The 27,207-nt window shown below is 45.5% G+C and overlaps 1 protein-coding gene across 8 annotated transcripts in view; it reads right to left on the reverse strand.

Moving 5' to 3' along the window:
* The window catches only part of SZT2 (SZT2 subunit of KICSTOR complex), a 93,742-nt gene that overhangs the window by 16,420 nt on the left and 50,115 nt on the right, over window positions 1-27,207 (reverse strand). For 5 of the 8 annotated variants that reach the window (XM_081946796.1, XM_081946800.1, XM_081946798.1 and 2 more), the window contains exons 46-66: window positions 26,523-26,634; window positions 25,637-25,755; window positions 25,324-25,488; window positions 23,674-23,764; window positions 20,313-20,363; window positions 17,768-17,941; window positions 17,070-17,252; window positions 16,441-16,601; window positions 12,519-12,679; window positions 9,460-9,557; window positions 8,968-9,100; window positions 8,683-8,810; window positions 8,472-8,581; window positions 8,200-8,382; window positions 7,463-7,733; window positions 7,060-7,139; window positions 5,102-5,227; window positions 3,251-3,453; window positions 2,859-2,952; window positions 2,569-2,649; window positions 1,624-1,698 (exon numbers count right to left, since the gene is read on the reverse strand). In XM_081946796.1, coding sequence (XP_081802922.1) covers window positions 1,624-1,698; window positions 2,569-2,649; window positions 2,859-2,952; window positions 3,251-3,453; window positions 5,102-5,227; window positions 7,060-7,139; window positions 7,463-7,733; window positions 8,200-8,382; window positions 8,472-8,581; window positions 8,683-8,810; window positions 8,968-9,100; window positions 9,460-9,557; window positions 12,519-12,679; window positions 16,441-16,601; window positions 17,070-17,252; window positions 17,768-17,941; window positions 20,313-20,363; window positions 23,674-23,764; window positions 25,324-25,488; window positions 25,637-25,755; window positions 26,523-26,634 — 2,799 coding nt within the window. Of the gene's footprint in view, window positions 1-1,623; window positions 1,699-2,568; window positions 2,650-2,858; window positions 2,953-3,250; window positions 3,454-5,101; window positions 5,228-7,059; window positions 7,166-7,462; window positions 7,734-8,199; window positions 8,383-8,471; window positions 8,582-8,682; window positions 8,811-8,967; window positions 9,101-9,459; window positions 9,558-12,518; window positions 12,680-16,440; window positions 16,602-17,069; window positions 17,253-17,767; window positions 17,942-20,312; window positions 20,364-23,673; window positions 23,765-25,323; window positions 25,489-25,636; window positions 25,756-26,522; window positions 26,635-27,207 lie in introns of those variants that run through there. The other 3 variants (XM_081946801.1, XM_081946799.1, XR_014174871.1) reach the window with 2 other exon arrangements.

The raw sequence follows: 27,207 nt of genomic DNA on the forward strand, positions 1-27,207 counted from the left end.
ATGTTACTGTATGATTGTTAAATGTTTATACTCTGTATTTTGCTCTGGGAAGTTGGGGGGAGGGAGGGTTGGAGGAGGGGGAGGGTTGAAATATTTGTAAAAATTATTAAATTCTTTAATAAAAAAAAAGAGGGGCTCGAGCTGGCGCACTGAAGCTCACGGCCCTCAGATCCAAGCGGCAATCCATTCCAGCTAGCCCAAGCAATCAGGTGGAAAAGCCTCATCGCACACGCATTCCCCTGGAATGGGGTGACCCCGGCGGCGGTTCATGCCGGCAGACTGGGAAAACCAGCACGCCCGCCGAAATAAAGCTCACAAAAACCAATCACCATAATGCTAACTAAAATAAAGGAAATAATAATAATACCTGTTAGTAAGGAAAATCCAAAGGAATGAACCATAAGGTACAGGAAAATATGTGATTACGTCTCTTCGGGCAGACTGAATTGAAAAACTGAGGAGCCAAGTGAAAAGGGGAGGCATGGCCATGTTTATTCAATTCAGTCTCTAGGCAAGAGACCGATATTAACTCATTCCTTTGATTTCTCACGCAGCGCAGTAGAGAATGGGCAAACTTCCTATTGTCCTCTTATCACAACCTATACACAGGTTGGGAACCCAAAGACTGAATGAAGAAGGGTGAAACGTAAAAAAATTGGCTCCAGCTAGACAAAGGAGAAAAGGCTGCATAGCCACTCCTTATTTATTCAACCAAATGCAGAATATATAATGAGGGAGGCTGGATTGGAAGAAGATAAATGTGGTTTTAAAATTTCAGTGAAAAACATTAATAACCTGTGCTATGCAAATGACATTACCCTGGTAGCTGAAAATGCAAATAACCTGAAAGTTCTGGCAATAAAAGTCAAGGAGCAGAGTAAAAAATAGAAACCAATATTGAATATATAGTACAAAAGAACAAACTAATGACTGCAGGTAGAGCAAATAGTTTTAGAACCGACAATAAAGATTTTGAACGGTGGTTAGTTCCTTCCTTTTAGGACTGAATATCAACAAATAGCAAATAAGGCCTTGGAAATGATATTCAGATGCAGTGACCCACCTATATGTTATGCAGGGAAAAGTTGGGCTTTGGAGGAGGAGGATAGAAAGACTATTGATGCTTTTGAACTTTGATGTTGGAGAAGATCCTTGAGAATAAAACAGATAGCCAAGAAAATCATACAATGGACCATAGAACAATCTGAGCTATTGTATTTTGGTCACATTATATAACTTTGTTCTCTGGAGACGTCTATAATGCTGGAAAAGGTGGAAGAAAAGAGAAGAAAAAGACAACCAAGCGCAAGGTGGATGATCTCAATTATATCAGCAATGGGCGCACCGTTAAGAGGCCCGAAGGACTAGGTTTCAGACAGTCCCAGAGAAGGTTTACCTATGTGGCCATTAAGATTTGCCACAGCTGAAAATATATAATCAATCAATCAAAATCACAGAAGAGTGGTCACTTGATGAGCAGGATTCTGAATGCCTAAGATGCAAAAATCAAGAAATTAGACAGCTCACAAGGTTCAAACTGCCTCCTATGCATATATTTTAATGACATTTTCTACATCCACCAAGTTTTACCTGTTAGGCAAACCCTAATCATGGCAGTATTACCTGTGAGTTGACAGTCTGGCCCATGGGGATTCGGGAGCATTCCAGTGCATATTGTTTGACACAAAAATAGCATCCCTAAGAGGAGTAAAAGATGAAATATTAATTTTCATCTGTACATAACAGCCAGACACTGCAGTTACCTTTATTAGCTATCTCTCTCTGAAAACTATCCTTGGAGTTTATCCTATTCGCTTCTTGTAGTATTGCAACATTTCTTTAGAAACTGTGAGGCTGAGGCAGAGACAGAGTGTGTGCGTAAAATCCATAAAAACAGAAATCGTATTTTCCAATATGTCCAAATTCCGAAGGGAATTTGTATTCAACAACAAAAAAGAGATGTAACTATACACCATATAAACCTTAAATAAAATTAAAAAAAGAAACTGGTATAAAAGCATCTAAATCTAAGTAAAACAAAATAAATAGTATTTCTTAAAACAGCTAATTCACTGATATTGCTTCCATCTATTATGGTTATCTCAACTCTTATTTTCCCCGCTGTAGTTCAACTGCTTCATAAGGCCCCAGAGAATTCCAAAACTTGTTACAAAAGGTAAGTGTTTAATCTGATATTAAGGGAAAATGGCTGAATATACAACTGAAGGCATCATAGCGATATATTTGATTTAATTACATTTGAATATAAATTTAAATGAAATAAAATCAAGATTAACTTGTCTCAGATTCAAACCATATTTTTTAGTGTGCCAATCCAAAAAAAAAAAAAAAAAAACCAAAAAAACACCTTAATTGAAACATGGCCTTCAGCCTAGGAAAATAACATACACCGCCAGCAATTCTAGTGCGTACCCTCTTACAATAGTTGGCTATACCCTGAGTTTCTCCATTGTACTTGCAATTCATCTTGAGAATGTGCTGACCTAGGAACCTTGACTGTTGTTAAGCCATATGGTCTGGTCATGGCAAAAGGCAAATTCCACTCACCTGGAAAGCCAATTCCATTAGTACAATGCCCCCAGGCAAAGCTCTTTGCAAATGGTATGCTGTGACAGGAGGGTTCGTAGTCTAGAAAATCAATACATTTTTTTTTCAGGAGTACGGCTCCAAGATGGTTACCTAGAAAATACGCTTCCAAAGGGATCACTGGCTAGGAAACATGAGGTCCAATCTCTCTGTTAGATTTCCCATCCTCCCTCTAGCTACACACCTATCTCTAATGAAGCAACAAGGCCAACAGAGCCTGCCAACACCCTGCCCATAATTAGCTTTTTTACCTTTGGACTCCCATCTACTTTTGGCCTGGAGTATGAGAAGGAGCCCCGTGTCTCACCAGCCATTGATGCCAGAGCTCTAATCCGGCTGGTGCTGCTGGAAACCAGAATAATACAAAAAGAAGTTCAAAGACCTACTAGGGTATCTTCTCTTTTTTAAATTCAATGTATCGCAAACAAACTTAAAATCTTGCATGTCTACTTTTAACAGTGATAATTGTGAAAATGGTTACTTTTAACCTGATAATTTTTCAACCACGTTTTGCAGGAAGTTCTCTTCCAAAGAAAGCATGTCTCTGCCGTATGCTTTGGTGCACCCCAAAACAGTTAAGGAAAAAAAAAAACCTCTTCCCACCTCACTTTTAAATCACCTGTCCTTGCTAAATCATACTAACCTGCGAGCAGGTGAGGCTGGGCGCACCTGTACTAAGATGAAGCCCATGCTCTGCAGATACTGTATGTATTGCTGAAGAAAGGCATGACATAGTTCCAGCAGCCAGGCTTCATCCTTGGATCGACATGGTAGCCCTTCTGCAGAGTCACAACTGTGGCTACGGTCCCTACCAGATGCTGTGGAGTCATTGGAGCGATGGCGCTTCTGAATGCGAGCAAATAAGCAGACGATATTTTTCTCAGAAAAAAAGTTGACCTTATGTAATGTAATAACCTTACAATGATATCTGGGCTTCAGTCTTGCAGTGAGCCCTTAAAACTACTTTGATAATTAGGAGAGAATCAGACCATATAAATTCAGTCCTTTCTTGTTAAGAATATAAAGTAATAATGAGATTTAATGGACCATCATGGAAAGGACTTTGGATACAATGGACAAAAACTAAGTAGACATTCCCCCTCAAATAAGAGACGATGTTCGTGAAATTGTTTCTAAAAAGATTAGAAAGAATAAGAAGTCAGTGGGAAGTACGATGATTTGAAAGGTCTGCAAAGGTTTGGGACAAGGTAAGGCCCCTGTGGGAAGACTGGCATCAATAGTTGGGTGGGCACTGTTGAGAACCATGTTAAAAGCACCAGGAGGTCTAAGGTATAATTTCATGCCTTTGTTCATGTATTCTAGTCCTTATGACCAGAATTGGGACCAGAATTTCCATTGCTAAGCAATGTGGTTGAATCCAGCAATCTTGGCTGACTTGGTTACAGTCATAGCTCGATGTGCAGGTCGCTGTGCGGGAAGTGGAGGGAGTTCCCGGCAAGGAGTGCAGGGATGCTGCAAAGAAGTGGGAGAAGCCTGACACATGCTCTTCAGGAGTTGCGGGGGGGGGGGGGGAGGTTGTTGTTGAAGTGTAGGACAAACTCGGGGAGGTCAGGGAAAGAGAGTAAAGAGTGTTTGCGTGTGCACAAGTGCAGGGAATTTGGGGAAAGAATATGCTGTGGCTGACGGGGCTTTTTGGCGCACCACAGCTCTGGGACTGCAGAAAGTCCTTCAGCCACAGCATAGCATAGCATGAAGCTGAGCCCCAGCTTGAAGCTCCACAAACCTTCCCGTCGAGTCCCAGCTGCAGTCACCCTTCCTACCTTGCACTCCAAGGCCCCTCACTGCCCTGCGCTCTGCTACCGCAGCTGACCTTATTACCTTCTTGCTCTTGCTGCCCAGCCTGGCCCTTCATGAGGAAATTGCTGATCACGTGAGGCCCATTTTCTCAAGTCTCATGAGGTAACTACCATGGCATGACCTAGGGAAGGAAGCCTTGTGTGCCAGCAGCTGCCTTGTGAAGGGCCAGACCAGGCCTTCTTGTCAGCGGAAGCAGAAGATGGCGAAGGTCAGGGACCACATGGACCAAAAGGGGAGTTCGGCGGGTGGGGAGAGTTGAAGTGCCCTGGAGGCCATACAGGTGGGCAGACTGCCAAGTGCCCCATGATTACATGACTGTGGGGATGGTGCAACAGCTGCAATTTCAGCAACAGTTATACGTCCCTTCATTCGGTGCCACTGGAACTTCAAATGGTCACTGAAAACGAAGGTCAAGGAGTACCTATAAGATGGTGGATAGTCTGCTAATACCTATGAAAAGTATCTCTCCAAATGAATAGACAATGGGATTTTAAGGATCATCCTCCACTAATGACTCTTTAAATAGAAGTTTTACTCTAATCTCGTTTATCGGGGGTCTTATCGTTCACTCAATTAGTTCAATCTGAGAGAAAAGAAATCCTCTTATGAGCCACCCTCCTAAGCCTTAAGGAGGAGAAAGGATTACAAAAGGTGTCTCCCTCTCCCCTTGTTTCACCTTGCCTTCCAGCTTGCTTTGTTGATCCGCCTGAATCTGCTGCCGGAAGCCTGGATCAAAGAGCAGGGGTGTCGCACAGTAATGGACCAAGCGTGATGACTGCTTCAGGGTGTCTAAGTCTGTAAGCTGCACACATACACACAGGAGAAAACTTTGCATATTGCTAAGCCTATTTCATGTATTAACACCCCACTGATCTAACATTCCTGGAGAACAAAGGGAAAGCTTTCAAAGGGAAAGGTGCCATAATCTCCCTCCTCACCTTTTTTTCTCTGGACAATAGGCAACCTATGGAGGAATGGCGTACCACTGACCTTATGTGATTGTCTGCTCTATTAAATATATGCAGGCAACCAAACAGGAAGAAGAAATAAATTTATCTGCTGCTCCAAACTTACTTATCTTGCAAAAAAGGGCTGTTTCAAATGGAAAGAAAAACTATCAACCATTATCAGACCTGCTCTGAAATATCCAAGACAATGTATGAAAATTAATTTTTCTTGCACTAGTGACGAATATATGTAAGCTCAGGGTTGAATTGCTGGACTCTTGGTGTTCTATAAGCTACAAAAAAACAGCCACCAAACCCTACTGTATATTAATGTGCTGATGGCGTTACCGAGTAAGGTAATTAAACATCTGCAAAATGAGAACAAGCTCAGAGAGCGCTAAGAACCCAACAAGAAACAATCTGTCAATATTTAATGAAAAAGCTAATTTCTTGCACTATAAAAATTTAATAATGGAGCCTGAAGTGGGGATATTATTCTGGTTTTTCTTAGGTCATGTAAATCTTTTGCCTTTTAAATATATTCAGAGCAGTTGAAAGCCAATTCACTTGTTCTTCTGAATACAGTTGTTCTTGCTGGCTTCTAGATTGCAAACGTAACTAAAGTCTATTGTGGCTTTTGGACAGAGAGATGGTGACCTCCTGGTATGCTATGGTTTCTAGCAGGCTGTCCTTAATATTTCATTTTGTGCCTTTCAGTCAGTATTGACTTCTTGTGATTGCTTGGACAAGTCCTATAGTTTTGTGGGCAAGGTTATTCAGAAGTTCTTTGTCACAGCCTCCTTCTTAGGAGTGAGTGACCCACTTTCTACATTTGTACAGTATTATTATTTGCATAAAAATATTGGTAATTTTAAAACCACTACAGAATAGAATAACAGAGTTGGAAGGGACCTTGGAGGTCTTCTAGTCCAACCCTCTACCTAGACAGGAAACCCTATACCATTTCAGACATATGATTATCTAGCATCTTCTTTAAAACTTCCAGTGTTGGGGCATTCACAACTTCTGGAGGCAAGCTGTTCCACTGATTAATTGTTCTAACTGTTAGGAAATTTCTCCTAACTTCTAAGTTGCTTCTCTCCTTGATTAGTTTCCACCCATTGCTTCTTGTTCTACCCTCAGGTGCCTTGGAAAATAGTTTGACTCCCTTTTCTTTGGGGCAGCCCCTGAGATATTGGAACACTGCTATCATGTCTCCCCTAGTCCTTCTTTTCATTAAACTAGACGTATCCAGTTCCTGCAACCGTTCTTCATATGTTTTAGTCTCCAGTCCCCTAATCATCTTTGTTGCTCTTCTCTGCACTCTTTCTAGAGTCTATGATCACACAATTTACAAGAGAAGCACAAGAATCATAAGCTCCACACAATGTCCACACCTAAAAACAGCATAAGAGGCAGGAGAGGAGAGCATTCCTATGGGTGAACTAGTTTATAGTCTATCAGCTAGTAATGTCCAAACAAATGATGAACACTGGTAATGAATAAAAATGAATTTATACCAACATGAGAACAGCAGTAATGTAAGTAATCCTCAGAGGACAACATTTCAAGATTCCACTGGTTTAATTTACAGTCTTTCCTTATAGTGAAAAACATTTTATGGGGTTATCATCATCATTCTTGTAGCTTATCACATCCCAGCCCCACGTCCCAGCCCCAAACTCACACTGATGGGCATGTTGGATTGAGCAGAACGCTGTTGCCATGTCACAAAAAGGTTCTCAATCTTCATCTGTTTCTCCATCTCTGTGGAACGGGAACAGGAGCAGGAGCTGAAGAGAGCAGGGCTCTGAGGTCCTTGGACTATCAGGTTCTTCTTTGCCAGAGAGCATTCCCAACTGAAAACTTAGGCTTTTAAAAATTCATACACATTTGCCTGTGCTATAGATCTGACATCTTCGAAAATGGGAATTAATTTGGCTCTATGGAATTCTATAGATTTACTTTTTATTGCCTGGATGAATTCTTCCTTGGCCAGTTTTCACACAGGGATTCTCAGGATAGCCCCAGAACTGTTAATAATGCCAGATCCTGCTATCACTCCCCTCTACACCTAACTTTGCACTTACCTTTCCTCTCTGTGTTCTTGATCTCTAGGAACTGAGCTCCATGCTGGGCTACAGGATCATGAACACCCTGTTCTGGGTTATGAACGATAGGCTGGATGACTGAAACATCTCGGAGAGCTTCATCAAAGGGCACCATGTCTGGAGGAAAGTGCAGAGGCTGCAGGATGCGCGCAGAACTGCTGAGGCGTCCTTGCTCCTTGCTTGGAGGAACACTAGGGCTCCGGATCAGGGCATCAATTTCCAGGGTAGAGTTTAGAAAGGGGTTTTGCTCCTAGACAAAGAAAGATGCAGTATTAGTTTAGAGCAGGGGTATCAAACTCAAACGCAAGGCCCGCGGGGTGCTTAGATCCGAACCGCGGGGTCAGCCTGGAGATAGTAAAGGACCGGCCCGTGGTGCCTCTGCCAGCGAAAACAGGCTCCCAATCTGTTTTCGCTGGGACGGCCTCCTGCAACCCTCTGCCAGCGAAAACGGAGATCGGGAGAGCCACATGCTGGCAGAGGGTTGCAGGAAACCGTCCGAGCCGAAAACAGAGATTGGGAGCCTGTTTTCGCTGGCAGTGCACTTGGGTTGCCACAGGCGCCTCTGACACAAGTGACATCAAGTTGGCCGCGCCTCACCCCGCCCCCCCCCCAAGGTCAAACACAACCCTGATGCAGCCCTCAATGAAATCGAGTTTGACACCCTTGGTTTAGAGGCATCAGAACATCATGAAAACAGAAGCAAAGAATGTAAATACCTGCTTGCTGTCCTCATGCCACGGAGTGTCCATATAACAGTAATGATGGAACAACCCAAGCTTCTGGCTAAGCAGGCAGTGTACTACGTGGGCTCGGGCATTTTGCCACTGTAGTAAGCGAGTGAGGGAGTTGCTCAGGGCGCTGCCCAGGTCCACAGACCAATTGTAAGTGTACAGCACCAACTGGAAAGAAAAACTCATTTTCAGCATTGCTGGGCCAGACTTCAGACCACCAAACTATTATATCCCAGCTTTCACTCATAAACACATACCTTTTTGTCCATGATTTCCATGAAGAGGAATCTTTGTCGGGGAGCAACATCACAAGCCTTATCTGCAGAGCTAAGCTCAGTGCTCTCGAAACGCTGGAATCCTTTGACAGCTAGAAAGATTGCATTGTGAAATACAGGTCCTGAACCCCAAAGGCAGTAAGGGAATCAGGCTACTTCCCTCCCCCCCATTTCCCTACGGTGCGCTACTCACCTTGTTCTGTGCTGCAGCGCCACTGGTGGAAGCTCCGTCCGAGCAGAGTAAATTGCCGAATAACAGCGGGCCGGGCACTTGTGCCTGGGGTCAGAGAATATGGCGCAAAGGACATGCCTTGAGGACCACTGCAGCAAAGGGTAAGATGTTACATTTTGGTATGCGAATATCCGTCTGGTAATTCCAGCTTCCTCTCCCACATACTTTATTCCCATCTTCGTAAAAGAGCTTCCCAAAACCGTAAGCAGCTCCCTATTATCTGGGCAGTTGAGCCTCAGCACTTACCTGACTTTTTCAAACACTTTGACAGTGGTGTCACTTGCTAAAGTAGTGACGAGATTCACTACTTGCAGCATGATAGAAGGCAGCAGGAAGCGGGAGACACTTTCCAGGACACACTGTTGCACCGATGGACACCCTGTACAGAGAAGAAACCAACATATATCCGAACAAAATTCACCCAGAACATTTCTCAAAAAACCAAGAGGCCGTGTGGCCGTCACTAAGTTTTATTTTACCTTATTCTGGGTGTTAAGTTTTTAATCTTTCACATTGCAGCAAGCTATTTTTTTCCCAAGTAGGAGAGTTGCACTATTATCTGAACATTATCTGAGATTTATGTTTTGTTCCTATTGGGGAGGGTTTTTTTTCCCCCTTGTATGGAGATCCAGATTTAAAATACTGTATCAACACAGAAAGAAAGCAGAATCTGCCCACATTAAGCTAAGCTGAAACCGGGGAAAAAGAAATGATCAGGGCACAAAATTAGAAACGTACCCAAATGGTTCATGAAAGCCATCCAGGACTGGCAGGTCTGACTGAAAACTGGGTGCAAAACTCCAACATCTCCTTCCTCTAGCTGGAATGTACGACGTCTATGAAGAAAAAATATCAAGTGGTTCAAGAAATCATTGAGTGGGGGAGAGAAGCAGATCTCTTGCTCACTGTCATCACAATTGGCTAAGGTTTAGACTATTATCTGTACCTACTAGCACCTGGTTGTATTAGGCTCCTTTTCAGGATGTGAGAATTTAATGCATTCAAGTACATTAAAAAGTGAAGGGTTTAGCATGGAAGAACCCTTCCCACAATTTCCTAGATCTGTGATGGGGAACCGGTGGCACGCGTGCCTGGGGTGGCACGCGGAGCCATTTCTTAGGGCACACAAGGCATTGCCCTTATAGCGGCATGCGTGCGCTGGCCAGCTAATTTTAACCTTCCTTTTCACTCTATGGAGTGTAACTATGTTCCTGAAGCTCCGGAGGGCAAAAAATAACCCAACGCACAAACCGGAAGTTCGGGAACTGACTTCCGGTTTGCACATTGGGGGTGTTTTTTCTCCCTCCGGAGGCTTCAGGAACATAGTTACAATCCATAGAACCAAATTATTAGTAACAGCTTTATTGGACTGAGCTTCTGTAGGGCTTAATGGAAGAGAGGGAGATAATATTTTATCAATGGGGAGGTTTTGGAAATGAGGCTGAAGATGTGAGCGGAGCAGCTGGAGGTTTAGTTTACATCTGTAATCAGATGTAACTGCTCGGAGTGTTCGCTCGCACAGGAGCTTTCCACAGGGCGCGAACCACCTGAGTGGAAGGTTTCCCCTCTCCCTAAACTGGAGGAGGAAAGCTGAATTTTCTGCTGATTGCCGTGCTAAGTGTGGCGAGCGGTGGCGTTGGTGGGGGGTGGGGGGAGAAAGGTTGAGCTTTGCAATATGCTACGAAGTGGATCTCTGCAGGGTTTAGGGGGCTGTCGAGCTTTGCAGCATGGAGTGGAAGGTGAGGGGGGGGGGCTTTGCAGACTAGACTGGCAGAGCCGGAAGGAGAAGAGGCGAGGGGGTGGAATTTGTAGGCGGCAAAAGAGAGTGCGCGCAAAAGCTCCTTTAGGAATACGGAATTTGACTCACATCGCTAGAGCCAATCCTGCTGCGTGGAAAACAAGTTCTTTGGAACAAGAATCATACAGTTCTCAGCACAGCCATTTCGACTTGGCATGGGGTTGCTGTGGCCACTTGTGACTGTCTCATCCTCAGCTCAGATTTACTCCGCGTTATCCCAGAAGAACTTCATGCTGGAGGGGAGGGGGGAGAGATCCACTGCTTGTCATCTCTAATATTCTCCCGCCTTCAGGGAGGTGGAGATCAAGTTAAGCTCCTCAATGCAGGGGCAGCCTCCTGACGCCCCAGCTTTCCGAAATCCCTCTGCTCCCTTCCATTCAAATAAGTACACCTGGCAGCTTTCGCCCTATTTATACCCACTCCCTGAGTTTTCCGCTCCCAAGAGACACAGGGGCGGGCAGGCAGAGAGGGGGCGATTGCTGAGCGGAATCACTGGTGGGAAGGGAGCATAGGAAAGAGGCAGCTGGGCAGAGCCTTCTTTAGTGCGCGTGTGTGAGTGTGTGTTTGTCCTGCCAAAGAAACTGCTACTGCTGCTGCTGCTACCTGTATTACTACTATTACTGAGGCTGCCGAACTGCCCGCAGTTCTGCTTCCTCCTCTCACGGGCAGTCCGGCAGCCTCAGTAATAGTAGTAATACAGGTGGTAGCAGCAGCAGCTTCTTTGGCAAGACACACACACACACACACACACACACACGGCCATCAGCCACCATGCACTAAAGAAGCTGGCGCCGCCGGGGGAGTTGACTAGTTGGGCATGCAAAACAAGGTGCCCCGTGCATTCGCCCCCTCTCTGCCTGCCTGCCCGTGTCTCTTGGGAGCGGAAAACTCAGGGAGTGGGTGTAAATAGGGCGAAAGCTGCCAGGTGTACTTATTTGAATGGAAGGGAGCAGAGGGATTTAGGAAAGCTGGGGCGTCAGGACGCTGCCCCTGCATTGAGGAGCTTGACTTGATCTCACCTCCCTGACGGCAGGAAAATATTAGCGATGACAAGCAGTGGATCTCTCCCCCTTCCCCTCCAGCATGAAGTTCTTTTGGGATAACACGGAGTAAATCTGAGCTGAGGATGAGACAGTCACAAGTGGCCACAGCAACCCCATGCCAAATCTAAATGGCTGTGCTGAGAACCGTATGATTCTTGTTCCAAAGAACTTGTTTTCCAGGCAGCAGGATTGGCTCTAGCGATCTGAGCCAAATTCCGTATTCCTTGCTTGCATTTACTTTTGATTTCATTTGTCTCCAAATGCATATATACATACACACACACACCCATCTTCCTTCTCTCTTTCTCTCTCTTGCTTTCTCTCTTCTTTGAAGCCTCCGGAGGGCAAAAAACGGTCCTACGGGCAAGCCGTAGGGCCATTTTTCCCCCTTGGAGGCTTCAAGGAAGCCTCCGGAGGGCCACTGGGGGGCGCGGGGGGCTGTTTTCAGCCTCCCAAGGCTCCTAGTGAGTCTCTGGAGCCTGGGAAGGGCGGAAAATGTGTCCATCCGCAAAAATGGGAGGGGGGTATCGCATGCACATGCATGGGGGGGGGGGTGTCGCGCGCATAGCATTAGGGGTGTGGCACGCAAGCGCATGACCCCCTGTGCTCCCCCCGCTTTTGGCACGCGATGGCAAAAAGGTTTGCCATCGCTGTCCTAGATGATGTGGATGGAAGCTATCAAAAGAGCTGTGGTGGCGCAGTGATAAGAATGCAGAATTGCAGGATACTTCCAGGACACACTGTTGCAGGCTACGTCTGCTGACTGCTTGCCACCTGCAATTTGACAGTTCAAATCTCACCAGGCTCAAGGTTGATTCAGCCTTCCATCCTTCCGAGGTGGGTAAAAGGAGGACCCAGATTGTTGGGGAAATATGACTCTGTAAACTGCTTAGAGAGGGCTGTAAAAGCACTGTGAAGCAGTATGTAAGTCTCTGTGCTATTGCTACCACGCTTGCCTTTGGCTCTGCTCCTGCTCGGAAGCAGCACGTTCCTGGCTTGAGTGCTGCTTCACACTTTCAGTCTTATGGCGACGGCGACTGCGATTCTCTTCAGGTCGCTCCAACACAATGTCATCTGTAGTCTTGGGGCTTCCTTGGTCTGCCATCTCTGGTTTGCTCTGACAATTAAGGCAGAGCACAGGGAAACTTATCTGTTAAGCTTCGGTATTAGACAAGCTTTGATACTGCCACATTCTGCTTTGATATGGTCTTTTTCAAAAACCAAAGAGCATTCTACTAATCCACACATAACACAAACATATTACTCTGCAATTATAGCAATCAACACATATTGTGGGTCTAACTCGAAGCAGGTATACAAGTATGCCATCAGGCCAGAGGCCTTTTCTAAAGCTCCTTTATGGCAGAAGTGGCCAACTAAGTCAACTTTGCGACCTGTAGACTTCCATTCCCAGAATTCCAGAGCCAGCATGGAGCAGTTGAAGTCCAGAGTTGCCATAGTTGCCCACCCTTGCTTTATGGGGTAAATCTCAAAGTATTTCCTAAAACTGTGAGACATTAGGCGGAAAAGTACCTCTCAACAGTCTGGGGCTGAAAAATTATAATATTTTTTTCAATTTTCAATTTTATTAAATTTGTTAGCCATTCCCTCTCCACAAAGGGACTCGGGGCGGCGTACAATAAATAAAAACATATATTATTAAATTACACATTGTACGGAGGAGGTATAAAACACAATACAATCATTATAATAACATATAAATATTAAAATAAGTTAAATTAAAACCCCAATAGAAATTACAAGTTTAAAAATTGCCAGGAGGAATAAAATGGAGCTATGGTTGAGCCAGGCCTGCTAGTTGAAAAAGGTGGGTCTTGAGTTTTGAACGGAAGGAGCGGAGGTCGGTGGTAATCCTAATATCCGGGGGGAGGTCATTCCAGAGGGCTGGGCCCATCACAGAGAAGGCCCTACTCCTGGGCGCCGCCCTCTGGCACTGCTTAGTGGACGGTACCCGGAGGAGTCCCTCTCTGTGAGAGCGAATTGGTCGTAGGGATGTATGGGGCAGGATGCGATCCCGCATGTAGCTAGGTCCTGTGCCATGGAGCGCTTTGAAGATGGTAATCAATACCTTGAAACGCACCCAATAGACCACAGGAAGCCAGTGCAGCTTGCGCAGGAGAGGTGTTATATGGGAGTATCTCGTACTCCCCATAATCACCCGCGCGGCCGCGTTCTGGACCAACTGCAGTCTTCGAGTGCATCTCAAGGGAAGCCCCATGTAGAGAGCATTACATTAGTCTAGGCGGGACGTCACCAGCGCGTGAGTGACTGTGCGAAGGGCAATAGGCGCACCAGGCGAACCTGGTGGAACGCCCCCCTCGCCACGGCTGCCACATGGTCATCCATGGACAGCCGGGCATCCAGGAGGACGCCCAAATTGCGCGCCCGTTCCATGGGGGCCAGTTGTTCGCCCCCAATGGCCAGTGTTGGAATTAGCTGGTTGAACCGGGGGGCCGGAAGCCACAGCCACTCCGTCTTGGAGGGGTTGAGTTTGAGTCGGTTGTCACCCATCCAGACCCGTACGGCTTCCAAACACCGGGACATCATTTCAACGGCCTCGTTGGGGTGGTTCGGGGTGGAGATGTACAGCTGTGTATCATCAGCATACAGATGATATCCCACCCCAAAACCATGGATGATCTCACCCAGCGGTTTCATATATGTGTTGAACAGGAGAGGCGAGAGGACTGACCCCTGCGGTACCCCACAGGTGAGAGGCCTCAGGGACGACCTCTGCTCCCCTGCCAACACACGCTGCGTCCGGTCGGAGAGGTAGGAGCAGAACCACCGTAGAACGGTGCCCCTTACCCCCAGCCCCTCCAGCCGGTGCAGGAGGATACCATGGTCGATGGTATCAAAAGCCGCTGAGAGATCTAATAGGACCAGGATAGAGGAACAACCCCTATCCCTGGCCCTCCAGAGATCATCTACCAACGCGACCAAGGCCGTCTCTGTGCTGTGCCCGGGTCGGAAGCCGGACTGGCGCGGGTCTAGATAATCATTCTCCTCCAGGTGACGTGGGAACTGTTGGGCCACCACACTCTCTACAACCTTTGCTAAGAAAGGAAGGTTGGAGACAGGACGGTAATTGGCTAGCTCCGTTGGGTCCAGGGAAGGCTTCTTGAGTAAGGGTCTCACAACCGCCTTTTTCAAGGCGGCCGGTAAGAACCCCTCGCCCAATGAAGCGTTCACTAGCACCAAGAGCCAGTCTCGTGTAACCTCCCAGGATGCCAGTACAAGCCAGGAGGGACACGGGTCCAATGAACATGTGGTGGCTCGTAGTCGCCCGCGTAACCTGTCCAAATCCTCGATGGCAACCGAGTCAAACTCCTCCCAGAATGGTCTCTCAAGACTCGCCTGGGGCATCCCTCCTAGCCCACTGAGTGGGACCCATTCCCTCCGGATTTGAGCGATTTTATCCTGCAGATATTTCCCAAATTCCTCTGCCCTGCCCTGTAAAGGGGCTTCCCGCGGTCTCTGTGAAAGAAGAGAGCGGGTCACCCGAAACAGGGCGGCAGGGCGGTTATCTGCGGATGTGATAAGGGCGGCACAATGTCGACGTTTGGCCGCTCTTATTGCCACAAGGTATGTCCTTAAGTAGGTTCGTACCTGTGTTCGGTCAAGTTCGGAACGGGAGGATCTCCATCGGCTTTCTAGGCGTCTCTTGTGGCGTTTCATCACCCTTAGCTCCTCGGTGAACCAAGGGGCCAGGGTGGTTCGTTGCCGCAGGAGAGGCCGCAAAGGCGCCACCCAGTCTAAGGCCCCGGCAGCCGCATTATTCCAGGCGGCTACTAGGTCCTCTATCCGGGGGCGGGTCAGGTCTACAGGAGGTGGCCCAAGCTCCATCTGGAACCTTTCCGGTTCCATCAGGCGCCTGGGCGGAACCATCTAGGACATTCTGGTTCCGCCTCCCCGCGGCGGGGGGTAGCACCAGGGAAGTCAAGTCGGAGAAGTGAGTGGTCTGACCATGACAGGGGAGTAATAGCTATGTCCCCTATTCCCAGATCACTCGTCCACTGGTCAGAGACAAAAACAAGATCCAGTGTGTGGCCTCCCTCGTGTGTGGGACCCTGAATTAACTGAGTCAGGTCCATGGCTGTCATGGAAGCCATGAACTCCTGAACCACCTCAGATGCTTCTCCCACCGATGGCAAGTTGAAGTCCCCCATGACCAAAAGTTTGGGGGTCTCAACTGCCATCGTTGCGATCAGCTCGAGGAGCTCAGGCAGGGCCGCTGATGTATAGCGAGGAGCCAGGTATACAATCAGCAGGCCCAACTGTCTCCCTGGGCCCCATCTCACGACAAGGGATTCACACCCGGATGTCTGTGGCACAGTGAACTCTCTCGGCTCCAGGTCTTCCCGGATAATTACCGCTACCCCACCGCCCCTACCCTGGGCCCGTGGCTGGTGGAATGCTCGATAACCTGGTGGGCACATGTCCACGAGGGGTACACCTCCCTCGTGGCCCAACCAGGTCTCTGTTATTCCTGCGAGGTCCGCCCCCCCTCCAAAATCAGGTCATTAATGAGGGGGGCCTTGTTAACAGCGGACCTCGCATTGCATAACATCAGCCTAAGGCCCTGGCTCTGTAGATCCTGGCCACCTAGAGTGCGGGGGTTGGTACAAGCGACCGGGTGTAACCAACAACCGCGGTCTCCCAACCGATTGCAGGTTCTTATTGAATTATAAAGCATGTAATGGATAACAACATTATGGCTAGAGTATTGACCATCTTAAGACCTTTTTGGTTTGCACTCTGCTGTAACAGTTCTTCAATTTAGTTTCTGTTTGTGAGTTTTGACCCTTCCCTTTTGCACTCAAAACAGTTCTCCTCTCTATTTTCCATAGTCATTACCAGCTTATCCCAGAAGCTCCGTCGTCCCATCTTGCTTGTAGGTGTGACAGGTTCACCCAAACTTGTGGTGGGCACTGAGAAGGGCAGAGGTGGAGGGCATGCTCTGCCTCTGGCATTGTAAGTCACTCCTTTTGATTCAGACATTGTCCGGCGTAGGGCTCCTGAAAGTACAGTCTCTATTACAGCTAGTGAAAATCCCACACTACTCAAACCAGAAACTCCCTCTTTTTCCCGTCACAGCTCTTCTCCATAGGAAGAACTGTCTGAAGCCACATGGTTTTCTATGTCTTTTAGAAGCTGCTTTAGCTTTAACGAATCTCTTATGTGGGCAGCCAGTGAAAAAGAACTCGACAAAAGGCAATCATAAATCTTCAGAAAGAGCTGTAACACCATGGTAAGCTGTGTGCCTTTGCACGTGACTATTCCTACGCTCAAGCGCTGCTATAGTCAACGAAATTCAGAAATGGCAGAAGCCATTTCTATCGGAAGCCTCGAGAACACTTAGATAACACAGAATTAAATTCATGAAGGAAACTTCCTTTGCTCCTAAGAACAGTCATGAGAGCCAGGAAACCGTTGACTGCAATCATTTTGCAGACTTTAGCAACAGAGTAACTGAAAGATCTTACCAACATTATCTGGATCCTCCAGCTCAGTGGATGTCTCAACACACAACGGATTGGGGAGCACATGAAATTCCATGAGGGCATCACAGAGGGCATGGCGCAGGGCATGGCGCAGTCTTTCAGACAGTTGCAACAAGCTGATGTTTCCCTTCTCCCAGATATCAAAGCGTACCAGAGGAAAGAGAGCTGTAAAGAAAAAGTCTGTTTCAACAGAATGCCTCTTAGAAAAAGCTACGGCAATTCCCAAATGAACCCTGAATTTGGACTGTGCACCTGGTCTCATTATTTTGCTTACGAACTCTTTTGGAAAACAAAAATCTTGCCTTCCTACTGTTAGACTATTCATGACTGGGAGAGACATAGGAACATGATCAGCCAATGAATAGGCACACCAACTAAGTCAGCCAATGGGAGCTTAAACAGATCTAAGTCTGTGCAAAGAATTGAAACAGAAACTTAAGCAGTCTGCTGCTCTGAGAAGTAAACTAGCAGTCTGTTTGGGCTTGTCTGCTGAAATGAAACTATCTGCTTGTGTTTGCCAGTAGCTCTCCTGCCTTGTATTTACTTGGAAGAACCACCTGTTGGTATTGTACATTTATTCATCTATTCTTATGTATATAAAGAAGTTAATGAATCCTGCTGCATCAGTTATCTGTGTGTGCTTCTGGATTTGAATTTATGCAACAAACTTTGACACCTACCTGACTGTGACTTTCCAGGTTCACGCTCATGCTTGTTGGCTGTAGTCAAGCTCTCAAAGTCCGCCTCTGGAAGAAATGAAGTGCTCAGCAGGACAGTGGAGGGCCTCACCCAGCGAGCCAGTGAAATGGGATTTCCGCAGTCATCCACAAAGGACAGGGCAATGCATGCGACACCTGCAGGGAAATAGAAGACCTGCTTGAACCCATTCACCCTAGTTCTTGCTACAGAAACCCAGCATCCTTTTGGGATGCTACTTGGGAAGGTTAAAAAAAAGTATGTGCAGAGAGAAAGAGTGAAACAAATGTGGACAAGGAAATCAACATACATGTGGATAACAAAGAGACCTGCTCCCACTAGGAATGGGCTTTTACCTACAAAACAGTGGCATTCATTGCAGGCTTAGCAAAATTCAGCCAGCAAAAGCATCAGACAACAGATCAGCCCTCTCTAGATTACTTTTACTTATTCCAGCAAACAGCAGCAAGCAAGCAAGCAGTTCCTTTCCTGTACTGTGTCAGGATCCCTTAAAAACTGGGGATGAAGGTTTGCGGTGCTGGCTCTTTCAGTTCTTCTAACCTTCTTCTGGTCTATAATGCACCACATTAATTAGTACCCATTGGGGGGGGGGGGGACAAGATAATGGCAAATGGTAATTCTATATGAATCACACTTTGCCAAGCAAAATTTCTTACTAATATCTGCATGCCAAAGTTCCTAAGATGGGTGTGCAAAAAAGGTAAGGACAGACTCTACAGATAGCATCAGCAGACACTAGCAGTCTAGGTTTTTAAAATGACATCAATTATAGACAGAAGTAGTGAGTTTCCTCCATGCAGAAGGTGCATGATGGCAGAGACACTGTAGATGCTATCTCAATCATGCACCCCCATCGTCAAAGGTAATCATAACATGCTCAGCACCTCCTATTAGCATGACCTTGGCCTGATGTAGCCTTTGCATGGAAGAAATAGATCGCGTGGAGATATGTCTCCTAAACCATGCCTAGGAAAGAGAAAGAGAGCCTATTCCAGGCATGCAATAAGCCCTCTTATGGAAGCAAACTGATCCTTAACGTTTATACTGATTCCCAGCACGGCTGAAATATAATCCTGCTATTGACTCAACAACCGTGTGAGAACAAAGATAAAGGAAGAGCTAGTAGTGTCATCTATTCTCTGTTAAGTATAGAACCATAAAGCTCAAAGTTGCCAAAAGTACTTAGAAATCCATCTGACAATCTACATGTAAAGAACCTGCTCCAAAAGATGCACAATACCGAAGGCACACAAGTGTTCCAGTCCCATTTCCACTGATCCAGCTGTTTTAAGATCCTGAACACACGTTACCAGGAAAATGTCTTGCCCAAAAGCTCAGCATTTATTCTGATTTTGAGTATCAAATCGGTTAGGGCTTCTTCTATACAATACAATACAATAGTAGAGTTGGAAGGGACCTTGGAGGTCTTCTAGTCCAACCCCCTGCCTAGGCAGGAAACCCTATACCGTTTCAGACAAATAGCTATCCAACATCTTCTTAAAGACTTCCAGTGTTGGGGCATTCACAACTTCTGGAGGCAAGCTGTTCCACTGATTAATTGTTCTCACTGTCAGGAAATTTCTCCTCAGTTCTAAATTGCTTCTCTCCTTGGTTAGTTTCCACCCATTGCTTCTTGTTCTACCCTCAGGTGCTTTGGAGAATAGTTTGACTCCCTCTTCTTTGTGGCAACCCCTGAGATATTGGAACAATGCTATCATGTCTCCCCTAGTCCTTCTTTCTCTTAAGCTAAACATACCCAGTTCCTGCAACCGTTCTTCATATGTTTTAGTCTCCATTCCCCTAATCATCTTTGTTACTCTTCTCTGCACTCTTTCTAGAGTCTCCACATCTTTTTTACATCGTGGCGACCAGAACTGAATGCAGTATTCCAAGTGTGGCCTTACCAAAGCATTATAAAGTGGTATTAACACTTCACGTGATCTTGATTCTAAATGCATTGCAGGGTCAGGAGTCTCCAGCTATCTGTCAACCTACTATCAGTTGCATAGTTTTACACCTTTGTTCCAGAGTATCATGGAATCCCACTTCACAATTCCAGGATTACAGAAGAAAATTGTCTATTGCTCTGTGTTGCAAAACAAACCCTACAGCAGTAAATGCTCCATAGAGTTATACAGATCTTCTGAAATGTGCATGTTTTACTCCCATTTTGGTTTCAAGATGAAAGGTTTAAATGCAAACGGAAAAATAATAATTCCATCTCCACCTGAAGCCACCAAATATGCCATTATTTCCTATTTTTGTTGTGGATTTTTTAACTTTGACAAATAATCCTTACTTGGAAAAAAAAGGCTTTTCCTTGGAAGCAAGAAGAAAGGATAAGAGCTGGAAAAAAAGTTCTTGGTGACAACACTGAAGAGGAAACATGGTGACACAGTAAACAACAGAGCAAAAGCCAAGAGCACAGCAGGCATAGGATCAAAATGAGGATGGGAAGCAGCACTGGAAAAAAAATTCAGTGGCCCACTGGAATCTACAGGAAGCTACCTTGAAACTGGGAAGGTGGAAACAGGTGCTGCATAAGATCCAACATGGAACCTACATGACAGAAGAATGGTCAGACACACTTTGAAGTGATGCATTACCCACACAACCAAATCACAGTGCAGGTGGAAAAGGAGGTAAGAGTATGTCGAAGTACATGCATTATTCTCTCTGCATATAGGCAACACCAATCAACACCAATCAACATTACCAGCTAAATCAATGGTTCCCAAAGTGGGCGGTACCGCCCCACTGGGGGCGGTGGGATGACTTATGGGGCCGCTAAGAGGCAAGGGGGCTGGAAGGGGGGCGCTAAGAGGAAAGGGGGGCGGCAGGGGGGGCGTTATGAGTGTGAGGAAAAAAAGATCATGTATTGTGTTGGCTGCAGAAGGCGTCGCCCCAGGTTGGTAGCTTCCCCTTAGTTAATTCTCAGATGGAAAGGAGAAACTTGCCGAGCAGAAGATGGACTGTTTAAAGCCCATTGGCGCGGGCAGAAGGACAAAATTACCCAAACAAACCTGGAAATAGCTGCGGGTTTCCCTTTAAGCAACATCACCACCCTACCCTCCAATCATTGCCTTTCTCCCAGGAGAGGGGCACACGCTGCTTCAATCGCCCACCCCCCCAACACCACCGGCATCTTAACCGACTGGCTTGGCCTGTGAAAAGGTTTTTTTTTTTAAACAGTCGGTGGGTAGGGAGATCGTGCACGGTGTTGTTAGGGAGGGGAAAAAACCCCACCAATCGAATTCTAGTTGAGCTTGCGAGAGAGCTCTTTGCCACTAGTTTAAAAAATGGTCACATATTTCGTGCCATCCTTTTCCTTTGCATGGAGACGCTGCTGGGTAAAAGTAACTGGGGGGGGGGGAGGTGGCGATGAGCGGAAGTGCGGTCGCTCCCTTTTGGTGGTGTGGATTTTGGTTAGGGAGGTTTGGATTACCAGCAGGAGGGAGCTCGCATTGCAATCTTCCGTTTCTAGTCTTGGAAATACGGGTGTTGTTAAACTCATGGGAGCTTTCTTTGATATAGGTATAGTATACTATATGTATATACTACTATAGTATAGGTCAGGAGTCCCCAAACTTGGCAACTTTAAGACTTGTGGACTTCAACTCCCACAATTCTCCAGCCAGCATAGCTGGGAGTTGAAGTCCATAGCTGTCTTGGAGAATTCTGGGAGTTGAAGTCCACAAGTCTTAAAGTTGCCAAATTTGAAGACCTCTGGTATAGGTTCTCCTGCTTGACAGGGGGCTGGACCAGAAGACCTCCAAGGTCCCTTCCAGCTCATTTATTCTAAAGTTTATAAAAGCTCCACTCAATGCTGGTCGCGGGTGGATTTTCTTTTAGGATATGTGTTTAGTTTTTGAAATATCCCCATTCCCATCCTCTCTCTTTGCGGAATTACTGGTTTTGAATAGTTGGTTCAGCGAGCAGAAGTTTAGCCATTGAAACCACGTAAGCATTTAAAGGCAGAATGTGTCGTGCAAAATAATTGGCAATCTGAAGGAGATAAGATTATATTGTATGCCTTTGTATGTGTGGATATGTGCACACATACATTTTGCAGCAGGGCACCTCTTGGTTAGCATAGCCAATAAGAAACTTGGCCAATAATATTAAGGCAAGTATGAGCAGCTATCTGTCCATGGTTGCTTAAAAAAAATGACACCAGAGTTTCTTGCCATTTTTGGATGGGGACTGATGAAAACAGTAATACAAATCTTAAAATTGAGATTTTTTTAAAAAAAAGGAAAAATAGGTTGTACTTCAGTTTTGCTTAGATGTGTGATGTGAGTCAACCGTTTTTGATATTTAGACCGCCAAATCTTAAAGACTATGCAGATGGTTTGGAAGGGGTTAGTAGCAAAGCTAGTATTGATATTGTGGAAATTAATGAAACTGAAAATTACAATGATGTTATTGCAGGGATGTGATTATCCGGTTAAAGTTGTTTCTCTGACATTTTAAGACTTAGATGTCTGAGTGATATCAGGATCTTCTTTTGATGGAAATTCCAGATTGGGTGATAAATCCATTTTCAGATACTGAGGAAGATGGGGTAGTGGAGGAACAACTCATAGAGCTGCAAAATGACATTGAGCTGAAGCTAAAGTTTAAGAAATTGTACCAAGAGTTTTGGTTACAGAAAGAAATTTCTGATCGCTATCCTGCACTATGGGCAGTGGTTAAGAAGCTCCTTGTTGCATTTCCAACATCACATTTGGTGGAACGTGGTTTCAGTGTGGTCATCCAACTTCTCTCCAAGCAAAGAAATCGACTCCAGATTACCGAATGTGGTGATTTAAGACTCCTGCTAAGTGACTTAAAACCAGACATTGGGAAACTGGTATCACTTCATCAAGCCCATCCATCACATTAAGAATTTACTGAACAGTGAAGTAGTTACTAAATTTTACTGAGTGTACTAAGTTACTAGTTACTAAGGTTCTTGATAAATGACTATCAGACTTTGAAAACCTGGTATCACTGGATCATGTTCAACAATTTTGTTGAATTAACATTAACTAAAAAGGTTTTTTAATTGGATTTTGAATAAATGTGCAATTAATTGTTGCAGTTTTGAATTTTACTGTTACTATCTTCCTTCCGTTGTGCAAACTGCCGTCACATGACCCCCAGCCACGCCCACCAAGCCACGCCCACAGAACCGGTAGTAAAAAAAATGAATTCCACCACTGGGTGGGGGGCACTGAGGATCAGTTTATAGCACCAAAGGGGCGGTGGACTGAAAAAGTTTGGGAACCACTGAGCTAAATGAATGGGCCAAAATGCAAAATGTCTTGCTCCAAGCAGAAATATTTTAATCTCTAATTAGTCTGGCTCCCTATTCAAGAATACAGTATCTACTCCTACATGTCATTTCATTTTAATCACCATGGATCAGAAAATGTGCAGTGAGGACTGAACAACAAATTTCACTGAATTACAACCCACAAATGGCAAAGAGGGGTTTTAAAAATGTAGTGCCTCTCCATCATACTTGAGACATAGCATTAGAGCTGCCTTTACTAATCCTCCAGTTCCACTATACTTCCATTCTGACAATAACCCAGATAACCAACATGGCTACAGACTCTGCTGGTTTAAAAGAATGGGTAACACATCAAGAGAACAACAGATTTGGAAAGGCGGCAAGATACAGTATATAGGTGCATGGAAATTTCATAATTTGATTCATATGGACCAAACAAGAGACAGATGGCTCTTCACAGAATCGTCTATTTTTTTGGTAGCCCAACTAGCTTTTATTCTCATGTATCTAAGACTGTCCAAAAGTGCTCTAGTTTATTGCTAGAGTGTTCTATTCTTTCTCTTTTTGTAACAGAACAGAGATGCTTAGTACCTTTGCCACCAGTGCCTTGACCTCCTGGCTTATTATATAAATAGAGATCCAATTCAGGACTGCTGCTGCTGCTATTCTGGTTCAGGCAGTGCTGAAAAGCAAGAAAAGAGTGGTTACTTCAAGCTAGTGTTCATAAATGCCTTCTACAAAAGAAAGCAAAATAGAAATTGAATAGAAGACCTTTGGAGGTCTTCTAGTCCAACCCCCTGCTCAGGCAGGGAAGCCTGTACCATTTCAGGCAAACGGCTGTTCAATCGCTTCTTAAAAACTTCCAGTGTTGGAGCATTCACAACTTCTGGAGGCAAGTTGTTCCATGGATTAATTGTTATAAGGGAATTTCTCCTTAGTTCTAGGTTGCTTCTCTCCTTGACTAGTTTCCATCCATTGCTTTTTGTCCTGCCCTCGGGTGCGCTGGAGACTAGATTGACTCCCTCTTCTTCGTGGCAGCCCCTGAGATAGCATTCGGGTGCGCTGGAGACTAGATTGACCCCCTCTTCTTCGTGGCAGCCCCTGAGATAGCATGCTATCATGTCACTCCTAGTCGTTCTTTTCATTAATCTACCCAATTCCATGTTTCTTGACATGTTTTAGTCTCCGGTTCCCTAATCATCTTTGTTGCTCTTCTCTGCACTTTTTCTAGAGTCTCCACATCATCGTGGCGATCAAAACTGGATGCAGTTTTCTAAGTGTAGCCTTACCAAGGCATTATAAAGTGGTATTAAAACACTTCATGTGATCTTGATTCTATCTTCTGCTTATGCAGCTATCTGCGTATTCAAAGTCTTCAGAAGTATAATGGCGACACTTAAAAGTATAATAGATATTAGAACCACCTCTGATCTCCGCTCCTTCCGCAAGAAACTCAAGACCCACCTGTTTCGAGTAGCTGGTCTGGCCTAATTATGATTATAATCGTAACTGTATTTAACATCTATTACTGACTTTCCTGGATGGCTTTTTAAATTTTATATTGGGGTTTTAAACGGGTTTTAAAATTGTTTTTTAATTATTTAAATTGGTTTTGGGGTTTTATATACAGACAGTGTGTGTGTGTTGTTTCTGTTCTATGTCTTATGTTATTCTCTGTTGTTTTGATTATGAATGGTCTGTACACCGCCCCGAGTCCCTACGGGGAGAGGGGGCGGTCTATAAATTAAATAAACCAAACCAAACCAACCATAATAATATATCTTTGTAGCTCTTTTTAATACAATAGCAATGCCAGGTCACAGGGATGATTTCCAGTCTAATGTGAGATTATATAGCAGTGAAGCAAATATTTACTTTTAGACATAAAATTACTTTCCAGCATAACTGGCAACAGAGGTGGGTTCCTACCGGTTTGGCCCGGTTTGGTTCAGTAGGTAGTAACTCGGCCTGCCATGCCCCTGAACCAGTTCTAGCGGTAGCGCTGCCATCTTGATTTTTGGTTCTGCACATGCGCAGAACCAAAAATTAAGATGGCAGAAATTTATTTCCCCCCCCCCTTTTCTAACGTTGTGCGCATGTGCAGACCTTTTTGGGTGCAAATGCACAAATCCGTGAAACAGGCAGCAATGCCGGCAGCAACCCACCCCTGCCTGACAACCTAAAAAGGTCCATTCAGTTCCAAAAAACTTGGCACGCAGTTCAAGGTAACCAAATGCTCACCTTGAAGTGGTTCTCCACATTGCTATCTGTGTATTTGGGCGTGTGCAGAAAGATCAGTAGATTCTGCCGCAGGTAGCAGGCTACAGCTGGAAGCCAAGGCAGGCATGAAGTAGGAAGAGTAAATTGCAGGACTTCAGTGGGCAGGCTGCCAGGAGGTTGTATGAACTGCAGAAGGAATAGGTGTCAACAGTTTGACATTTTTGACACCACAAAGTCCATAAGATGGGAGATAAAGCTCTTATTTGAAGGGGAGGGAAATTATTTCAGTCAGACAATCTCAGGAAGCAAGTTCAGTACTTCCTTTAGCCAATACCTCCACATCAGCTGGAGTGAGTTTGCAGTTCCGTACAAGCATAACTGTGATGATATCCAGGGTGGCTTCATCCAGACGTCTCCGCAGAACCTTTACCAGCTCGTCTGTGATCTCAGGTCCTATGAAAGGAGAAGTAGTCTCAGCTTCTGATACTTGAACTCCACTACAGCTCTTGGGTCTGCTATAGATGAAAGGTAAAGGAAAAGGTTCCCTTCGCACATATGTGCTAGTCGTTCCCCACTCTAGGGGGCGGTGCTCATCTCCGTTTCAAAGCCGAAGAGCCAACGCTGTCCAAAGACGTCTCCGTGGTCATGTGGCCGGCATGACTAAACACCGAAGGTGCACGGAACACTGTTACATTCCCACCAAAGGTGGTCCCTATTTTTCTACTTGCATTTTTTATATGCTTTCGAACTGCTAGGTTGGCAGAAGCTGGGACACGAAATGGGAGCTCACTCCGTTACGCGGCACTAGGGATTTGAACCACCAAACTGCAGACCTTTCTGATTGACAAGTTTGGCATCTTAGCCACTGAGCTTCTATAGTACCCGTCTATTAACTTATTTAGAATACTGTTTTTGAGATCTGCCCTGCGGTTCCTCTGCTTTTTCACCTGCTGTTGCTATGTTAATTGTAATTCTAGACCAAATAGTTGCATATATGACTGAGTTGTGTCTTGTGCCTTTATAGGACGGCTAGAGGAAACATTGGAACAAAAAAGCTACAATAGAGATATGCACAAAAAGTGAATAAATTAAGGAGAAATATAAAAGAATATAACTTCTATATTTGTGTCTTTTATTCTGCAGCAACAGAAGCATCTCCACAGGCATCTCCTTCGTTCCATCTTATCCATTACCAGATTAGAAGTGTGTGCCCAGCCTACCTGCTGGTGCCACTCCATGAACCACTAGTTGGATGTGTCTATCAATTTGGCTCACAGGACGAGCTGAATCCACGCTGCGGCAAGAGGCTGTTCCCAAGGATGAGTGAGAGCCCTATTAAAGAAAAGCAACATCACAGTGCCTGGGTGGGAACAGAGCAAAGCTCCCACTGTAAGCCTTCAGTATAGAGCAGTGGTTCTCAACCTTCCCAATGCCGCGACCCTTTAATACAGTTCCTCATGTTGTGGTGACCCCCAACCATAAAATTGGTGTCTCGGTTCCTAAGACCATCGAAAATATGTGTTTTCCGATGGTCTTAGGCGACCCCTGTGAAAGGGTCGTTCGACCCCAAAAAGGGTCCCGACCCACAGGTTGAGAACCACTGGTATAGAGGCAGTCATTGACATATAACCATTTGGTTGTAGGTAACTATTCCAAGTTACGATGGCGTATAATGAATGGTGGATATAACCAGTCCTCAGAGTTAGACCTAGATGCCAAGAGCACTGCTTTCAAGGGATTGCCATTTGTCAGCTTCCCTGCCAGCTTCCCCAGAAAGTCAGTTGGAAAGCTGGCAGGGAAGGTCACAGGTCTTTCCCACCTGTGCACCCTTCTATAGCCATTCTGTGCTTGTGCTGTGCTGGCCACTTGCACCCCCCCACACACCCTCCCAAACCTGCATAGAGT

Source organism: Natrix helvetica (assembly GCF_964273705.1).
Source record: "Natrix helvetica genome assembly, chromosome: 3".
NCBI lineage: Eukaryota > Metazoa > Chordata > Lepidosauria > Squamata > Natricidae > Natrix > Natrix helvetica.